This window comes from Chiroxiphia lanceolata, chromosome Z, assembly GCF_009829145.1.
Source record: "Chiroxiphia lanceolata isolate bChiLan1 chromosome Z, bChiLan1.pri, whole genome shotgun sequence".
NCBI lineage: Eukaryota > Metazoa > Chordata > Aves > Passeriformes > Pipridae > Chiroxiphia > Chiroxiphia lanceolata.
In genome coordinates this window covers 20,204,642-20,224,151 of record NC_045671.1, presented here as the reverse complement: position 1 = coordinate 20,224,151, position 19,510 = coordinate 20,204,642, and the positions used below count along the sequence as shown (strand labels likewise).

The 19,510-nt window shown below is 43.5% G+C and overlaps 2 protein-coding genes across 6 annotated transcripts in view; one reads left to right on the top strand and one right to left on the bottom strand.

The window, feature by feature from the left end:
- Nucleotides 1-1,027: 1,027 nt before the first annotated feature.
- MTX3 (metaxin 3) lies at nucleotides 1,028-12,669 on the bottom strand. 4 transcript variants are annotated; one of them, XM_032675892.1, is made up of 9 exons: nucleotides 12,518-12,666; nucleotides 11,901-11,970; nucleotides 8,965-9,041; nucleotides 7,328-7,420; nucleotides 5,992-6,174; nucleotides 5,768-5,844; nucleotides 4,750-4,907; nucleotides 4,264-4,352; nucleotides 1,028-2,916 (listed from the first exon to the last, which is right to left on the bottom strand). In XM_032675892.1, exons 1-9 carry the CDS (start codon nucleotides 12,596-12,598, stop codon nucleotides 2,842-2,844), a joined length of 903 nt encoding a protein of 300 aa, XP_032531783.1. In that variant the 5' UTR covers nucleotides 12,599-12,666; the 3' UTR covers nucleotides 1,028-2,841. The 4 variants fall into 4 exon arrangements, with proteins under 4 accessions (XP_032531783.1, XP_032531782.1, XP_032531785.1 ...); XM_032675891.1 differs by having other exon boundaries at nucleotides 1,028-2,890; nucleotides 12,518-12,665; XM_032675894.1 differs by lacking the exon at nucleotides 4,264-4,352 and having other exon boundaries at nucleotides 1,028-2,890; nucleotides 12,518-12,669.
- Nucleotides 12,670-19,249: 6,580 nt separating this feature from the next.
- The window catches only part of THBS4 (thrombospondin 4), a 39,204-nt gene continuing 38,943 nt past the window's right edge, over nucleotides 19,250-19,510 (top strand). For both annotated transcript variants that reach the window (XM_032675798.1, XM_032675797.1), the window contains exon 1: nucleotides 19,250-19,346. In XM_032675798.1, coding sequence (XP_032531689.1) covers nucleotides 19,250-19,346 — 97 coding nt within the window. The remainder of the gene's footprint in view (nucleotides 19,347-19,510) is intronic.

The following is a 19,510-nucleotide window of genomic DNA, read 5'->3' as shown; positions in this document are numbered from 1 at the left end:
GAGAAAGGTAATGGAAACCCAAGGGTATATTCTGCACCTGCGCTTTGTAGGTGCGGGCACCAAAAGCCCAGCATTTCGAGACTGCAGAGCTGGAGTAGGTACAGCAGTCGGCAGCTCTGCACAGGGAGCAGGTTGCACACAGCAATTTCACAGCCCCACCACTGCTGCCTGTACAGAAGGCTGGCTGACTCCTTGCGGTTTTGGACCACCCACCAGCTCAGGCAGAAGTGGAAAAGCCAACTGCCACAGCAGGTTTTCATTTTATGGCTGAGTTAGGCAGCTACCACTTCCTCTACACTGAGCAGTCACAGCACTTGTCCAGGATTCACTTCACTATTTTAGGTATCTGCTTTAAGACGAATCACACCTAGATCCCATCTTTCTCCTCTAGCCAGAGAAGAAGCTTTCACTACTTCAGATGCAGGTAGCGAGTTACTCAAACTGATCCCACCCTGGACATCATTAACCTCCCTGCTTCAGAATTCAGGCACACAAAATGTGCCACTAAACTAAGGGGCAAGCCCGAGTTACCAGGCCAGAGATGACACTTTACACATAAAGGAGTTTGGTTTTGAATTCACCTTGGGTAAAAAGTAAAATACGGAAGTGCAAGGCTGTGCAGGCTCCTTGGTTGTGCACAACTGCAGGCAATGTTTGCTGTGATCTCTAGCCCTGTTGTCCTCTGTCATCCAGTGAATGAAGTTCCCTGGGCATTGGTTTGCCAAAATTTTGCTGTCCCATAGCCCAGAGCTCACATTTAGTAAGATTAGAAAATGTGTGCCTCCCTATTGCCCCCTTCCCAAAAGTAACCGTGTTGAAAGAAAGAAATGGTACTGAAGAGGTGTGATTAAAATCTAAAATCTCATCTCATGGATATGCTCAGTTGCTTCAACTTCTGTGTCCTAGCAGTCAGCAGTTTTTCTTTTTTTTTTTTTTTTTTATGGACAAAAATAAACCTTTTTACAAGGAAAAAAGAATAACATTCAAAAAAACTCATCATAATTTCCACAAAAAAACTCCACCAAAATTCCACTACAAATCCAAAATTTTAATCTCAATGACCCTTTTTACAAAGAGATTTTATACATTGACTGTACATATTCACAAAAGCAACAAACTAAGGCATATTCTCCATAGCCATGTTTATAAATTAAAAACTTTGAAAAGCCATGTCACTTATCTCATGTAAATCTTGTCAAGATATAGGCAGTTAAAAATTTTAACCATTTGAATTACTTCTGCATGTAGTGGATGGTCAGTTTATACAGTTATCATGAGTATGAGCTAAATTATTTCAAATCACTGCAACAAATATTCTGGTAAGAGCATCAAGCTTAAACATTATTTTAAAGGGCTCATTAGAAACCCAACATTTTGATTATAATTAAGAAATGTTAAAGATATTACATTCCTTACATATCAAGTCTGAAAGTTCAGTATGTACACAATCTACAGTCTTGTCCTTACAAATAGGAAATAATTTATCTGTGTATCTCACACAAGACTAGTAGCTGAAGGGAAGCTGAAAGATTATTTTGATTTGGCCAGAAAAAGGAGAAAAAAATCCCCTGAACAGCCATCCCACACATACAGCTATCAGAATTCTGTATCCCAAGAGCTGCCATTTTGGCCAATCTCCTTGACTAATTCTCTTTACACCCACTCATGAAGTCCCCACCAGTACGTTGCTGTTTACAGCATCTCTCTTGTAATGGAATTGCTTGGATCTCTAGAACTGGCAAGGCTGCTGTTACAGAAAAAAATAATTAAGTAGAAGAATTGTGCCCTGCAACGTATTACAGTTGCAGAGAGAAAAGAGCTCTGAACTAGACAGACTGTCACACAATAAAAATATAGACTTTTTTTCTTTTAGTTTTTGAATGAACTGTAGTGCTTACTGAAAAGACAAAACTGATAAAGAGGCATCTGTGACAAATTTAAAAGCCTACGTTGGCTTTCTTACAAAGCTCTAACCAGCTCCATTCAATCCAGAGATGCAGTACTTGCTAATCAAGTCTCTTGTCCCGACAGCAACCAACCAAACTTCTCCATCCACTACCAGTCTTCTGTGATTTTGACTTAAATGTTTTGCAGCATATGGTATTACTCTGTGCACAGGTCAAGCCTGTTTCACAGAGGACTGTTACGAGGTACTGAAATGTTAGCATTGTGCATCATTTTAATCCCCATAGCGCACATGCTTTTCAACAATCCCCTTCAAAGACAAATTTTCAAAAATGCTAACAACCCAAAACACAAAACCCAATTGTGTTCATTAAAGCTCGATAAAAAAAATTACCTTCCTCTCATTGCTTTTCATTTCTCAACTGCAACAAAGGGCAAAAATGTTTCTTTTCAGACTTCACAACTGGACTTCTGCCATTTTCAGACAGATACAAGAGTATACCTACTCACATACAGTAACATGATTACAGTAAAATCAAAAACCACAAAATAAAGTAATGGTGAACATTCCATAGCAGAATTTTAACTTTTGGTAAACATTTCTCCTAGGGTAAAGGCAAAACTATGCTGTACAAAATCATGTTAACATCTGCAGTAATAAGCCTTGTTTAGCTTAGCCTCAAGTTTAGTGTGTGGTCAGCCTTAACTATGCAATTTCGTAAAAAAATAAGTAGACAGAAGATTGTAAAGCCGTATATCTTCTCTACTTCTACCCATTAGCAGATTCTTCCCTTGCAAAACAACATTCACGTGAAAAAAATTTACTGTGGCACTCAGCTGAAGGCAAACACACATGTATGGGCAACAAGAGGTGTCAAGGTGACAAACGATTAAATGGGCTGCTTTCTTCTCCATGTGCAGCAAGCTTGAGTGTTGTCAGCTTATGAGGGGGGTGCTGAGGGCTCTTACGAAGGTTGTCGTCCATCTGCAGAGAAATAATGAGAGCTGGGTCTGGCAAGTAGTAGAATACAGATTATAGCATTAGTCTTATTTGTCAGGGCTGCCATCATTAATGCTGGTTTGGGGTATCTTTGCTCTCTTACTTTAGGACCAGCCAAAATTGGTGCTTTGGTTTCTTTCCTCTCCCAAATATATGCTTGTTTTAGAGCTGCTATTCATTCCATTACATATGGTGCATCAAACCCGTGGCAAATGGGTGTGCTTCTGCTCAAGTCACTTTGTCAAGATTACTGAAGGAAGCAACACTGCTACCTGTTCCTAAGAGGTAAAATTTTGTACAATAGCCAAATGCTGCTAGAATGGAGATCAAGAGTCAAACTGCTAACATCAATGGATGCTTTGTGTATGTTCAACACCATGCAAGAATAAACCCCTTCAAACCAGACAAGTTCTGGAGGCACTGAGTAAATTTTTATTAGTTACAGATTACAAAAAGCACTTAATAAAGAACTTGTGATAACAGCCTTTCAAAGACAGGTTAAAATTAATCTCTGAATATAAATAATTAACATTTTCATAGGCAATCAATCTAATGCCCTATATGTAATGTGGTCTCAAAAGTTTAGTTAGTACAGAATAAAAGACGGCATAGGGGAGATCTGTGGAGCTGTGTGGTCCATCCCATTTCCTCAAGACAAGATCACCTTTACTTCAATCATGCCTGACAAATGCTTGTGTAACCCATTGTTTAGAAGTTCCATAGCCACACGTCAATGCCAGAAAGAGGATCAATACCTAATGCTACAGAAGCTGATCATAGCTAATGATCTACTTCTTGTACTAGTCTTTTTCAAGAAGAAATGCCTTCTATCCTTCCAATCAGAGTGTTCTGTCTGCATCAAAAAACTAATTCTTCACAAGTATTTTTCGCATAAGTTGTACAGTTTTCAGTAGGTGCTGAGTGACAGCCTTAGAAACAAAGAACATAAGAAATAAAAGCAAGGTGTAGAAAAAGCAGGAGTGTGACTACAGGTTAGTTACTACCGCATGCAGCTGGGAGCAAGGAAACCCGGTGATCAGTCTTAATTTGTAGGACCATTTCTGAATTTTGATCAATACATTTGCCTCCTCCTTTGCTGAGGAAAGATACCATCCCTCTATTGGTATGCACACCTGCAAGACAATGTTCTTTTGGCTGTATTAAAAATACTTTTTTAAGTACAAGGCTTCATTAATTGCTCCTTCCAAGTAATGTAACATTCTTCCTGCCTCTCTACACAAATGTATCTCAGTAGAAAAGAAGCAAAGTCCATTGTACAGTTGCAGTTGCCATGCAAGAATATCTGTGAACAAGTAACCACAAAAAGCAGAATAATTAGAGACTGAAGCAAAAGTAACCTTTTCAATCAAGTTGGATTCCTTATTTACAAGCTGTGTGAGTTTCTGCAGATTAGCATCTGCTGTATCCTGTCCAGCCGGAGAATGGCCTGGAGAGTGAAGGCAAAAAGACGAAGAGTGAAAAGGTATTTACAAAAGCTTTTAAATCCTTTCAAAATAAACACATATTGGAGATAAAGTTCATGCAGTATTTTCATGCAAAGAAGAATTTAAGTGAAAAAGCCATTCTGTGTGAGAAAAATAGTACTAAGTGTGAGCCATAAGATTTTGCCAATGCTTGACAGAATCTAAAACTGAGTATTTACCCTTGTTTTTAATTTTCAATCCTTTCTGCTGAACTTTAGAGGTTTCTCCACTTCACTTCCCACAAAAACTCTAGCATAAACTAAGTAAAACCTAATCTGCCTTGGCTCGCAGACGGAATCCTGGAGTATTAATCCCAACAGAAAAATATATGACAAAAAGGGGAAAAGAAACACATCTTACCTGAGACACTTAATCTGAAGTAGCAAGTTAAAATATCATCACAGAATCGACACAGATTGGGAAGCTGTTTCAAGTGCTCTTGTAACTGTACCCTGGGGAAGCACACTTTATAAACTGGTGCAAGGAAACCAAACACAAAGGCATCCAAGGTGGTAGGCCTAAAAAGTGACAAAAGAAAACATCGAAGTGACTGAGGTAAGATGGTTAAGACTTCTATAACTTAACAGTTTTCTGTGTATGTCAAACACAGCTCAGGACAGAACATAGCTCTTCTGTGATTCCACCTTTGCCTATCAACCTGGTAAACGCTTTGTAGCAACTATCCACTCATTTCAGCACCTCTGAACTAGAGATGTGCTGGCAAGCTGAAACACTAACTTCAGCATTAAAGCACAGTCATGCTGTCACATACACTGATAAACAAGCCACTCTAAAATGCATTTCTGGCACCACAAAAGTCAAGTTATATGCCAGGGGACCAAGATCCTCTCTCATGGAGTTGTCCAATTTCAGCAACTAAAGGCACAGATCATCCATTTTAGGACCTGCTGGCACTATGTTCTTGGCCCTATCTGTTTCCTGCTCTGCATATATACCACAGGAAGTGGAATGTTCCCAGACCTACGCTCTCCTCCCACAGGGGCACTAGTAATACCTCAGGCCTAAAGTATTTTTTGTACATACAAAGACAGGAGGTGACTGTGGCTAGAAAAGGGTTCTCTAGTGCACCTCACATTTTCTTAGCAGCTGTGGGCAGCATCTGCCTCTCTGTGGAAAAATGCTGGATAAAGGATATACCACATTGCCTCAGTCTGAAGATCTCGTTTGTGGCCTGTTTGCTCATTCAGATTTATCTGAAAAGCAGTGTTATCAGACATGAAACTACTGTGCACCACTTTTAAAATTCTGGCAGGTTAAATAAAAAAGAGTTCAAGTGCTCACAGAGTCATATGGTACATGTTTTATTAGTATCTACAAAAAACCCCAACCAAACAAGAAAAAACCAAACCACACTCACGTATCTCCAAAGAAAAACTGAGATGTTCCCAATCTCTTCGACAGGAGATTTAGGCACTCCTTGGCATCCCTGTATATCTGATGAAACACAAGACTGTCTAAGAGCCTTAGGTGTAGCAAGGCTGGTATGCACAGCACCATTCATCATTCGGCAGTGTGCTAGACTGTTTCAGTTTTTGCCTTTGACAGAACCAACTTACAAATTCTTTACTACACAACACATACCTGTGCTTCCACTTCAGTGAGACTGTAGAGTGGAGGCCCTCCCTTGGTCAGCAAGATCCTGTTCAGTGCTTCCCTGGACATCTTTCCAGGCAGATACAAACTCAGTGGGAAGGCAATTCTTGAGGCAAACCATGGCTTTGTCACACTGCAGTAATTTTCAGCCTCAATCCAGAAAGTGTGCAGCTATATCAACACGAGGAAAAATATAACTGAAATTTCAATGAGAACAGTAGACATCTCATAAAACTTGCCATGTAAGACTTCTGTCAGAGAAGCAGAAGAACCAGGATTTATTCTAATTTAAGGCAATCAGGCTCCATAAAGTTATATACTAATCCTTTGAGTGGAGTATACAACTAAGGTGATAGTTACCTTCCAAATAAAGAAAAACACCAAAGATATGAAAAAGATCTATATGCATCTGCATAATATTATGTACGTACTACGTATAGACACATACACTGTATACTGAAAACATATTACAATAAAAGTTTCAGACATACGGGAACAGGTTTGGAATTTCTTAAAATTTGGTTTGAAATTACATATAAATCTTAAAATAAAAGATGGTATGAAATGATGACTTTGAAACCAGGGTCAGCTGAAGAGGTAGCTTATGATATCATCTGGTCAGAATATTTTTTTCTGTACAAACTGAAACCAAAGTCATTCAAGGGGATTCAATGTCTGTGGATTTTATAGCTCTAATGTAATTACACTGAAGTGGTGAGAGAATGTGGCCATGTGTTATTTAAAACTGAAAAATTAAACTACTGACGGCCATTTAAATCTACCAAAGTTCTAACTGAACAGTTCAAAAGGCTTCCAGCTGTGTGGCTCTCCTCAGACATATCACATCTTATCAAAGCTTTTTCAAGAAAATCAAGTGAAACAAAATATGGCCACAACAAGCTGTTTCAAGATACTGTTTCCCACCCAAAAAAACCCCAAAAACCCACCAAAACCCCCTAACAAACAAAAACAAACAAAAAAGAAAACCCACCAAAACCAAACTACAACCAACCAACCAAAAATCCAAAAAACCACAAAACAAAACAAATAAGCCTCCTGTCATGTCCCCCTCCTCCTCCCCCTCCCAAGCGTCCTTTTAAAATGTCTTTCATAAATTTACTATTATTACTTGACATCCCACAAACATACACTTCTTTCCTTTTCAAATGATGCTAGGCAGTATTTCCAAAAATTGGACTAACAAAGCAAATACATTCCAGCCAGGACTGTGGCAGAGAGACTTTAGTGTCTCTCATGCTGGGCACCTCTTGTAGCATTCAATTCCAAATATTCTGACCATTATAAAGTATTTATCAATATTTACCAGAGCTGGAAGCAGTTTCTCTTCAAGTAGTGCAATATATGCCAGTGTATCAGCTCCTTGTTTTGCAGACAATTCATAATCCGCATTATACTTCTACGAATTAAAAAAAAAACAACCACACAACACTAAACCCCAAACCCTAAAAATAGTGTTACATGGAACCTTTCAAAAAAAAGATCAATGCAAAGTTACTTCAAACTTAACAGCTATCAAGTCAGTAAGTATAAAAACACTTTTGGGGACAGAAAGTGGGCACTCACTAGCATGTCTTCCCTTATTCAGGCCAGCTATGTCAAACCTTGTTGCATCTCCCTTTTCCACTTTTCCATTCTTAGATCTTTGGGCCCTCCTATTCCCAAAATAACTCGTGCCTCCTTCCCATTTGTTTCCAAGCAAATATCCAGCCATACAGAGGCAATTTTTCAGTGCTTAGGGATGTAGCAAACCTCTGTTAAGTCTTCATCTTTATTTCTGAAGAAGCACCTGGCACTTCAGATGGTGTAAGCATAAAAAAAAAGGCATGCATTCCCATATTTTGCTTTTAATTAACATTCTAAAAGTTAAGGAATTGGATGATAACAATGGAAGGGACAAAATGCACAGCTAAATTAATCCAGTTACAGCTGACTGAGTTTTTAATTCTAACACTGGATTCCTTTAAGATACATTAAAAAGGCTGATAAATTTTTGGGGGAGTGAGTAGATCTGTTTCATCAATTTATAAAGAAAGAGTCAGTACTGATACTTCAAGATATCTGAAAGGCAAGCATGTAGTCGTTATACTTTAACTCAAAGAGGATTTTTTTCCCCAGCACTATGGAATCTTTGGTATTCAAATGAATACCAAATTCAAATTCAATTCAAATGAATACAAAAGTTTCATATTTGAATTTCAAAACAGCGATTTGAAATCCCATCTCAAATGCAGTTTTCAGATTCTGGGTTTTTTCCCCCCCAAAGATTTAAAGTGTCACTACGGCATTGATTAAATCATCTGACTTCGTAGGAGGTGCATTTGTAATGTAAAAGCAGAAGAGTGGTCTAGAGGACCACCTTGGAAATAAAAAGATGGTGCCATGGTTTACTAGACATCTTTATACTTCATGAAAAGAAGAAATCACACAGCTTTATTCTTTGGAAATAAAACATTAAGAGATCTACAAAAGGCAGTAGATGTGGATCAAGAAACGCCTGCAGACATTTTTACGTTACGAGCTACAGATTAACTACACAGATTAAAAGCAATGCTGTATGTATTATCTCTCAGAAAAAAGAGCACTGGGAAATGACTATCCATTTAAGCAGTTAAACCTAGGCTGTGATATCCTAGGTCTAAAAAGTCATAATGACTAAGATGTGATAATTACAAGCAGGGTGCTCAGCAACAAACTGCTCAGTTAAGGACAGTTTTTTGTCCTTTTCAACAAACATTTTTTCATGTCTATTTTTAGTCTTTCCGACAACTGACAATCAAACTTCAAACTGCAATTTCTTATCCACCGTTTTGCAATTCTCATGCATATATGAAAAACAGAAAAGCACTGGGTCTGAACTGAGTTTCTGGACTTTGGAAGCCAGTATCAATGTATACCGCGGGGACCTGCAGAGTCACTACTAAGCAAAGAAAACAAATCTACCTGCTTTCTTAAGAAGTTTAGTATTTTTGCTGGCTGAGAAATCACCTTGTCTTCTGATATGAGGACTGGTATATCTCCTAGAGGGCATAAATAATACAGTCAACAATTTATATCATAGAATCATAGAATCAGTTGGCTTGTAAAAGACCTCTGAGATCATCAAGTCCAACCCTTGATCCAACAATGCCATGATTACTAGACCATGGCACTAAGTGCCACATCCAGTCTCATCTTAAAAACCTCCAGGGATGGAGAATCCACCACTTCCCTGGGCAGCCCATTCCAATGGCTGATTACCCTCTCTGTAAAGAATTTCTTCCTCATAACTAACCTAAACCTCCCCTGGCACAACTTGAGACCATGCCCTCTTGTCTTATTGACAGTTGCCTGGGAAAAGAGACCAACCCCCAGCTGTCTACAACCTCCTTTCAGGGAGTTGTAGAGAGTGATGAGGTCTCCCCTGAGCCTCCTCTTTTCCAGGCTGAACAACCCCAGCTCCCTCAGCCTCTCCTCAGAGGACTTGTGCTCCAGTCCCTTCCCCAGCCTTGTTGCTCTTCTCTGGACCTGCTCCAGCACCTCAATATCCTTCCTGAACTGAGGGGCCCAGAACTGGACACAGTACTCCAGGTACTGGTCTCACCAGTGCTAAGCACAGGGGCAGAATCACTTCCCTGGACCTGCTGGCCACACTTTTCCTGATCCAGGCCAGGATCCATTGGCCTTCTTGGCCACCTGGGCACACTGCTGGCTCATGTTCAGCTTCCTGTCAATCCAGACTCCCAGGTCCTTTTCTGCCTGGCTGCTCTCCAGCCACTCTGTCCCCAGCCTGTAGCGCTGCAGGGGGTTGTTGTGGCCAAAGTGCAGGACGTGGCACTTGGCCTTGTTGAACCTCATCCCACTGGAATCAGCCCGACTCTCCAGTCTGTCCAGGTCCCTCTGCAGAGCCCTCCTGATCAGCCTTCCAGCTGATCGACACTCCCCCCCAACTTGGTGTCATCTGCAAGTTTGCTAATGGTACACTCAATCCCCTCATCTAAATCATCAATGAAGCTATTAAACATGACTGGGCCCAACACTGATCCCTGGGACACACCACTAGTGACCGGTTGCCAACTGGATGCAGCCCCATTCACCACCACTCTCTAGGCCCGGCCCTCCAGCCAGTTCCTAACCCAGCACAGAGTGCCCCTGTCCAAGCTGTGGGCTGCCAGCTTTTTTAGGAGTATGCTGTGGGAGATGGTGTCAAAGGCTCTGCTGAAGCCCAGACAGACCACATCCACAGCCTTCCCCTCATCCACCAGGCGGGTCACCCGATCATAAAAGGAGACCAGGTTGGTCAGGTAGAACCTGCCCCTCCTAAACCTGTGCTGGCTGGGTCTGATCCCATGTCTATCCTGTAGGTGCTGTGTGATTGCACTTAGGATGATCTGCTCCATAACCTTGCCAGGCACTGAGGTCAGGCTGACAGGCCTGTAGTTTCCTGGGTCCTCCTTCCCGCCCTTTTTGTGGATTGGTGTGACATTCGCCAACTGAATGAGTTCTAACATAACTAGAAAGCAATCAGGCACTTTATGTACTTTCCTTTTCTCAATACCATGCTCTGATCTTCCTAACATGTAGACATGAAGTTTTACACAGCAAGGGAGTTCCACCAAGGTCAGAAGTATGCTTAGTCTACTGTGGCCATCACTAATAACAGAACATAAAAAATAGCAACAAAAAATCAGATTGAAGCCAATGTTTTCTGCTAGGTATTCAGTACTTTGAGAACCAGGCTACTTGTCTGGAATTCACATGTTCATCTTAAGACAAAAATTCCAACTCAGTCCAACTGCCTCCTCAACTCATTCACCTCAGGGCCTCTTCCTTCCACTCCAATTTTTTTCCTGCCCTTCCCCTCCAAATCCATTTTAACCACCTGTTTTGTCTAGCCTTGCTACAACCACTGCCCAAGCTACCACAGCGTAACCATGAACTACTCAAGAACTAAGTATTTCCCCTCTGCCAGAACTTTACTGGAAGCCTTTACTCATGAGATTGCCAGATCAAAGTGTCTGTAACAGGGGCTATCTTACAGCCCATTCACAACATAACTGCCTCAATAAGCCCAAAAGGATTGTGCTGCTAACTACTATTAAAGTATCAATTATCACCAACATTTACTATTTGGGTTGATTTTTTAATGGATTTTATGTATTTTTGCTATGAGGAAAGCCACCAAACTTTTAGCAAGTACACCCAGCTAGTTCTTGGTATTTGCTCCTAACAGAAAACAACACACTGAAAAGCAAGAGCCAAAGGATCAACTTCTGTATGAATACAGTAATGGCTAAACTGACAATGTGGTTAAGCATAAATGACAGAATACTTTAACCCTGCAGCGATTTTACAAGCAACGAGTAGGAGCATCCAACAAAAAGAAGTCATCTCTGACACCTCATATTCCATTTTTTTCTGAGTCAACCACTCTAATTCAGCACAGTGCTAAACATCCCAGCTAGTGTAAGGTATACTCGTTGAAGCTCACATTGCACTTACAACTATACCAGCCCCTTAAATTATGTATAATTAAAGAGCTATTTCCACATACAAGTCTGGTTACTATCATTATAAATATGCAAAGTGCTAAAAACTTAAAAACTTGCTTTCAGTATACCATCAATTTAGACTGCCTGAAAGAGTTATCTGCTTGGCACTACTGCTTTGTTGACAGTCTGCTGCTTCACCCATACACATTTTAATAAATTGTCCTTTGAAGCACTTTATTTATGTCTTCCATTATTTTATTCCCACAAATTCATCACACTTGATCCTGTGAAGTCATTTAACTGGGGCAGGCTGCACTCATTAGCACAAGCCCAATGCAAATAAAGAAACTGGAACATTCAACTATAGCGCAGCTGTAACTAAAAGAATAGAGACTGCAAAGATGGTACCTTTTGGAGCTTTCCAGGACCTACTTATAGTATTCACTGTCAGGGGAGCACCAGAAAATTTGGCGTAAGCCTGCAATAAAGATTGGGAGAGACAGGGGTTAAATTCTGTCACTATGTGTAAGAAAATTGTAAGACAGCACTTCAGAAGTTGTTTTAACATCTTCGGGCACTGAGGACCGACTAGCAGCAAGTGCGCGGAGAGGTGCGATGGGTTTCGATAGGGCTTCCTTGCCCTAACACGACTCCAGGAAATGCCGCGCAGAGGCCCTGCAGCCCCCGGGAAGGGCTCGGCCCCTGGGGGAAGGGCGGCAGGGCGCTGGAGAAGGGCTCGGCACCGCCGGGAAGGGCGGCAGCGCCCTGGAAAAGGGTTCGGCACCGCCGGGAAGGGCGGCAGCGCCCTGGAGAAGGGCTCGGCACCGCCGGGAAGGGCGGCAGCGCAGCCTGCGGCTTTTGTGAGGCACGAGCCGGGCCGTGCCGCGCGCCGAACGCCGCGCCTCCCACTCCCGGCCTCTCCCGCGGGAAGGAGCCCGGCGGACGGCCGTGCCGGTGGCAGGCAAGCCCCAGGGCGCCGCCGCTTCCTCCCTCCCTCCCTCCAGGGGCGGGCGACTGCCCGTTACCATGACGGTGAGAGACTCCGGGTGCACGGACGGCAGCCCCCAGTCGCCTGCCCAGCACCTCAGCTCCATAGGAGCCGCCATCTTGTCCGCCGACTGGCCAGGGCGGCGCTGCTGCCGCCACACGGAGACTCTCGAGCGGAGCGGGAGGAGGAGGCGCCGCGGGCGGCGAGCTGCGGGCACCGGCGGCACGGCGCTGGGGGCGGAGCGTGTCTTGACCTCTGCCGGGCGCTGCCGGGGGCAAGGGGGCTAGAGGGGAATCACGGAAATCAGTTGGGTTGCAGAAGACGTGTGAGATCGGTCGGGTCCAACCTATGATCGAACACCACCATGTCAGCTAGACCATGAGTGCCACGTCCAGTCTTTGCTTAAACACTTCCATGGACTGAGACCACCACCTCCCTGGGCAGTTCATTCCACTGTCTAATCACCCTTTCTATGAAGAAATTCTTCCTAATGTCCAACCCAAACCTCCCCTGGCGCTGCTTAAGACTATCTTGTCCTGTTACTCCTTGCCTGGGAGAAGAGGCCAACCCTCACCTCACTACAACCTCCTTTCAGGTAGCTGTAGAGAGCGATAAGGTCCCCTATGAGCTTCCTTTTCTCCACAATAAACAACCCCAGCTCTCTCAGCTGCCCCTCACAGGACTTGTTCTCCAGACCCTTGCCCAGCTTCACTGCCCTTCTCTGGACACGCTCCAGCACCTCAATGTCCTTCCTGAATTGAGAACTATGTCCTCTCGTCCTGTCACTTGTTGCCTGGGAGAAGAGGCCAACCTCCACCTGGCTATAACCTCCTTTCAGGTTATATCCAGGTGGAGGTCAACCTCTTGGGAAGGGACATGGACAGCCCCACAGCCGTGACTCTGTGAAGAAATGCCACCCACCCTGCAGCACCATCGCTGTCCTCATGAAACACTTTTGGTACTGCCTGGCTGAACCCTTACCCTCCAACCCTGTCACTACACATAGTGGTGTTACTTTACACAGGAACAAAAAAAGTTGTGGCTCTCCATCAAATGTGAGGAGCAGTTCTCAGCAAGTTGGCTTTAAAAGCAGTGAACCCTGATCTTATGTTACCGATTTTGACCAGGTTATAATGATAACCCATTCAGTGTGGGTTTTACTGTGGGCCTTTGAAGATCTCAAGCTGTCAGGCTGTTTGTTCCAGAGCTCATGGAGACGTGCTACAGCACATCTAAACACTAAGTCAAGTTTCCATTCTTCCCACACATGGAAAAAATACCGCATACACTGACTTTAAAAAAACCCTGCACTGAGCACCCTTATTCAGGTATTCTATGCATAAAGAGGAGAGTGAGGGCAAAGCTTCATTTGTCCTTCTTCCCTCCCAGATCCGTGATTTCAGATTCACCTGAAATTTGTGGAAGAAAGTGTCATGAAACCTATGACACATAAAACCTATGATCTGAGATCATTTAGCTTCATTTTACGAGGAACATGGGAGAAGAAATACATATCCACGTTTTTCCTCAGGAAAGCAATGTTAACAGTAGCTAATTTTTTTTTTAATGGGTACATTACATTTTTCCCCATAAAGACATACTTAGGATAAATATTCTTAAGGACACTTGTCATATATTTTCCTCCCTACAGACACTGGCTGACTTCTCTATCTGTCCAGGTACTTTGCTTTGGCCTGTTCACAGTGCCTCACTGAGATGCACATGCTCTGGAGAGAACAGTGGCTCCTAACAGCTGTGATCCCAAACATCTATTTCTATAAGGAATATTTTCCCCAGGGATCATTACTGAGGCCAACCCTGTTTAATACCTTCATCAACAACCTGGACAAGGGGATCAAGTGCACCCTCAGTCAGTTTGCAAGCTTGGTGGGAGAGATGATCTGCTGGAGGATAGGAAGGCTCTGCAGATGGATCTGGACAGGCTGGATCAGTGGGCCAAGGTCTATGGTATGAGGTTCAAGAAGGTCCAGTGCTGGGTCCTGCCCTTGGTTCACAACAACCTATAGGCTGATGGCAGAGTGGCTGGAAAGCTGCCCAGCAGAAAAGGACCTGGAGGTGCTGGTCAACAGTGGCTGACTAAGAGCCAGCAATGTGCCCAGGTAGCCAAGAAGGCCAATGACATCCTGGCCTGTATCAGAAATAGCGTGGCCAGCAGGACCAGGGCAGTGATTATCCCTCTATGTTCAGCATTTGTGAGGATGTACCTTGAATCAGGTGTTTAGTTTTGGGCCCCTACTACAGGAGCATCATTTTCATGCTGGAGCATGCCCAGAGAAGAGCAATGAAGCTGGTGAAGGGTATGGAGAACAAGTCCTATGAAGGGCAGCTGATAGAGTTGTGATTGTTTACTGTGGAGAAAAGGAAGCTTTTGGGGGACCTTATCGCTCTCTACAGCTACCTGAAAGGAGGTTGTAGCAAGGTGTGGGTCGGCCTCTTCTTCAAAGTAACAAGTGATAGGACCAGAGGGAATGGTCTCAAGTTGCACCAGGGGAAGTCTGGATTAGATATTACGAAAAATTTATTTGCTGAAAGAGTTGTCAAGCATTGGGACAGGCTGCCCAGGGAAGTGGTGGAATCACCATCCCTGAAAATGTTAAAAAAACCCTATGTGGATGTGGCACTTGAGGACACATTTTAGTAGTGAACATGGTGGTGGTGGTGGTGGTGCTGGGTTGATGGTTGGACTTGATGATCTTAGAGGTCTTTTCCTAAGAAAAACCTAACCATTCTGTGTTTCTATGAGCCACCTTATGGCTCTTCTTAAGGCAGGCTGAAAGAAGGCTTAGGAGGTAAGTAGGGAAGTAAGCTTTGCATTGCCTTTAGGCCCAATTTATCTCTGTGGCTTTGTGGGTTCCAGAGCAAAGATGAAAAAAAAGGCAATCTGCATCTTCCCTCCCCCATGTCAGGAACTTTTTCCTCTTGGTTGCCTAAGTGGAATTCCTATTACTGTAAATGAAAAGTAAATAGGTGCATTGAGAATGGATATATGACTTGACTTGAAAAAGTGGAGCTTCAATTTGTGTTTTGGAAAAAGCAAAAAGTCTTTTGAAACCTGTCTTTGAAACTTGTAGCCTTTGAAACCTACAGTTTTTCTTCTGAAAATGAGGCAAGATCAAACCCATAAGTGTTGACATAAATATGGAAGTATGTGGTTTAGAGCTGATATTTCACTTGCATTAAGACTTCTATATCTTAAATGCCCACAAATCCTGATTTTTAATCATCCATATAATTCCATCAAAACAGTGAGTCTCATGATGCATATTAGGAACAAAACATGAAAGGTGAAATAAGCAGCAGGGATTCTATTTTATTTCCCCTACCCCATTACTTGGAATTTGAACAAGTTACAGACGCTTCCGTAAAGTGCAATCTGTAATGTCTGCAGCTTCTCTGTATTCTGCATGCTTAAAATCTTATTGACTTATGTAAAGTAAGCAGGTCAAACATTTTAATGTTTGAGGTTTTCTGTCAGATCCCATAGGAAAAATTAGTCATATATTTATAACTTCATTACCAAATGTGACTGGAATTATGAAAGTTTCTTGTAAACAAAATGTCCATTAATCATATTTTGATTCTTGATTCTTATTCAGGATATTAACCTCCAGTAAATTAAGCTGGAGTTTGTACTTCAGAGGATACACAAGAGTGAAAAGGCAATTGCTAGTATTCCATTGCTTTTACTGAAAATGTTGATTAGAAGGTCAAATAGCCCCTTCCAGACAGCAGATAAACATTCTGTTTTGTGAAATCCCTTAAAGAAGGCTGTGCTTGAGCACAAAATCCCCTTCAGTCCGTAACATATTCCACCAATAAAACTCAGCATAGAAATGAAAACTGAGAAAATTACAGTGACATTTATGTACGGAGTAAATTCTCCTAAACATGGACTTAAACTTCTGGTTTTGTACATTGTGAACTGGTTCCCTTCTATCATTTTGCATTGTGCCTCATGGTCTGTTTGTGAACATGATGCTTCCTTGTGCATTCTTTGTGAGTAAGCTCAAGGAATAAGCAGCTGCAGAGCAAGAACAGAACATGGCTCTCACAGATCTAGCACTAACAAATGTATAATGCTACAAACAAAATCCTCCTCCCACAGAGTTGATCAGCACCAGTGCAAGAGACTCCTCTGTAGTTAAATCAGAAGTGAGATATGATAAGTTATAATTACCTAATAAATATTTTTTTCAGATAAGGAAATCTTTCAAGAAAACATTTCAAATGTTTTGATAAACTCAATTAAAGTACATAATAAATGGTTGCAAATTATTGATAGTGTTCCCCTTATGCTTTTTGTTGATGAAGGACTTTTTCATAATAAACAGTACAGCAACATCAGTGCTACTCTAGATCCATGTAGGATCTGTACTGTCTCCATCCTTTAAGATGGGGACAAATTCTGGACTAAAACTTCTTTCTAGGGAGCTTGTGGCACTGTAAGTCCTTCCTTGTTTTGTCCCATGTCCTTGCCTCCTGCTGTCCCCCTTCCAGCCTCCCTCTTTCTCCTGGTTCCACAGCACTCTGCACTTGATGCTCTGTTTTTCTCACTCCCCTGTGCAGCTCCTGGCCAGCCCTTTGACACTACCATGTCCTCCTGTCACTTCCACTGCAGGGGTAAGGATAGTGGGAGTGAAGCTGAGGCGTTTCTTGTTTTGTAGAGACATATTTAGAAGAGCAGTGGGGTGAGGAGGAGGAATAGCACCATGCTGGGACACAGTGGATGTGGTGAGCACCCTTCTGCCTGGTGATGGGCAGAGGAAGAAATGAACAACTGAAGGATTGGGTCAACACTGCTACATGGATAAGCTAAGAAGCAGGGTGTCTTATAGGGTATATACCATGTGGGGAGGACAGTTGGAGGGCATATGAATATAGGCCAGCCAAAGGTATTTGAAAATCTCACTCTGCCTGTGCTGGAGAGCAGCCCACAGCTGTGCTCTGTGCAGTGGCACAGCTGCTCCAGCAGACGCTGCACAGCATGCTTGACAGTCCCAGCCCTGCAGCATGCTGTGTCTTGCCTCACATACAATGAGCCCCCCAGGGGCTGTTCTCTGTGGTGCTCATTAGCTGTATGCACCAATCCTGATGTGACACAACATTAATCAACGCTACTTTGCTCACTTAACATAAAATTTCCCTTCTATTGTTGCCCTACTTTTTATGATGTAAATAATACTAGACAGCTCCAACTTTTCCAATTGCATGTGAATAGCAAGCTGCGAGGAGACCAACCATGGCTTCCTAAGTTTCTGATGCGACAGAGGTTCATCCACAGGGCTGAGGCACAAAGGGAGGTACAGGACAGAGGGCTGTGCAGCCTGTTGGGAAGCCCACCATGTGCTGGTATTTCTAATTAGCTCCCTTTTACCTGTGCTGGTGTTTCTCACTAGCTCTTCTCTTTTATCTGTGCTTTCTTAACATCAGCGTTGCAGAGGCTAGAATTTTTTGAAGTAGAGGACAAACAATGGGATGATGACATCCTGAGGGCATATACAATGCTGAAAATTGTGGTAGTTGAAAGAAGAAGGTCGAGTTTTTTTAAAATTGACTTTGGTTATATTATTTGGTTTGGGGGTTTGAGGGTTTGATAAGACAAACAAGCTTCATCAGTGATGTCAATCTAGTCAGTTTGAGCACTGCCAATGCTCCTAAGCTCTTTAAATGAAACAGAGGAGCAGATAACTCACTTTGCTAGTCAGAGTCTTCTAGAAACCCAGTGTGCTCCAGTCTGCAATCTGCATGAGACCCCTTTTAGTGCCATTTTTCAGTTAGGAAAAGTAGTGTATTTAAATTCCTGCCAAGACCAAGTCTACACACCAGAGCATTCTCATTTGTTTTGATTTAGCATATGCTTGAGAGAGAATCTGTTCTAATATACGCAGAACCCCCTAACAGTTGAGACTCAACACCTGATCTGCTGAACAGGCAGAGAAACTTGTGAGAAGGCTTTGCAAAGACAATGGCTGTATTATTGGCAGAAGACACATAAAGGTGTGGTCACATAGAAACATAGAGGAACACAGAAAAAGAGGTAAAAGAAGTTTTAAAATATAATGATGGTTACATTGTTGGAGGTGCCAGCCTCAAAGTTAAGTGTCCTGCACTCAGCAGGACTGGATGAATAAGGCTGCATTATCTTCATGCTTCTAGAGCTCTCCTACTTCCCTCACCAGGCTGGTGGTTCCCAAATGGGCTGCTCACGTCAGTGCTGGACTTGCTGTCCCTTCTGAACGGACAGAGCTCTTACTGGTTCTCAAAGAACACCCAAATCACTTCTGGGGCCACCTTCATGTGACTGGTAGTAAGCACAGATGCTTATTAACAGTTGGTGTCGATGATCTTAAAGGTCTTTTCCAACCTAAATCATTATGTGATGCTATGAATTCAAAGCGATTAAACACATTTCAATTTCCAGGACTCCTCCAAGGGCACACTCCAGCCACTGTCCCCAACAGGTGTTGATTTTGGGGGCCATCGACAGGATCTCCGGCTGTGTCCAAGCTCTGCCACCCCCATCGATGCTGGTTGTGCCCGGCTCGGCCCCCGACGGCGCGCTACCGCATGGTCCATCCCAGCCCTTGGCCATCCCCGCCGCGGCCCCCGCCCGCCTCCCAGGGTAGCCCCGGCCAATGGTCCTTCGCCTGGCGCCGTCCGTGCCCGGCCCCGGGTCCGCCCCGTTAAACGACGGCCCCGGCGTGGAGCAGCGCGCCTTCCTCGCCGCCCTGCCCGGCCCGCGGCCGCCATGGGGTGCGAGCGCGGCGCCGCGCTGCTGCTGCTGCCGCTGCTGCCGCTCGCCCTGCAGCTCTGCTCGAGCCGCGCCGCAGCGCCCGCCCCGCGAGGTAAGGGGTCCGTTCCCCAGGCTGCGGCGAGATCTCCTTTCCCCTCTTCCATTCGAGAATGCTTGCAGCGTCCCGTCCTCTGCCCTCTGACGGGAGCCCTGGCTGGTAGGGAACGGGAACACCTGTACAGGTGCGAGAGAAGCCGGAGCCGTCGGGGCGCGGGG

Coding starts and splice junctions, on each gene's coding strand:
- MTX3 (XM_032675891.1), bottom strand. CDS start 12,598: ATGGCGGCTCCTATGGAGCTGAGGTGCTGGGCAGGCGACTGGGGGCTG. Junction 11,971..12,517: donor CGGAGTCTCTCACCGTCATG/GTAACGGGCAGT, acceptor TCTTTATTGCAG/GCTTACGCCAAATTTTCTGG. Junction 4,353..4,749: donor CTTCAGATTAAGTGTCTCAG/GTAAGATGTGTT, acceptor TTCACTCTCCAG/GCCATTCTCCGGCTGGACAG.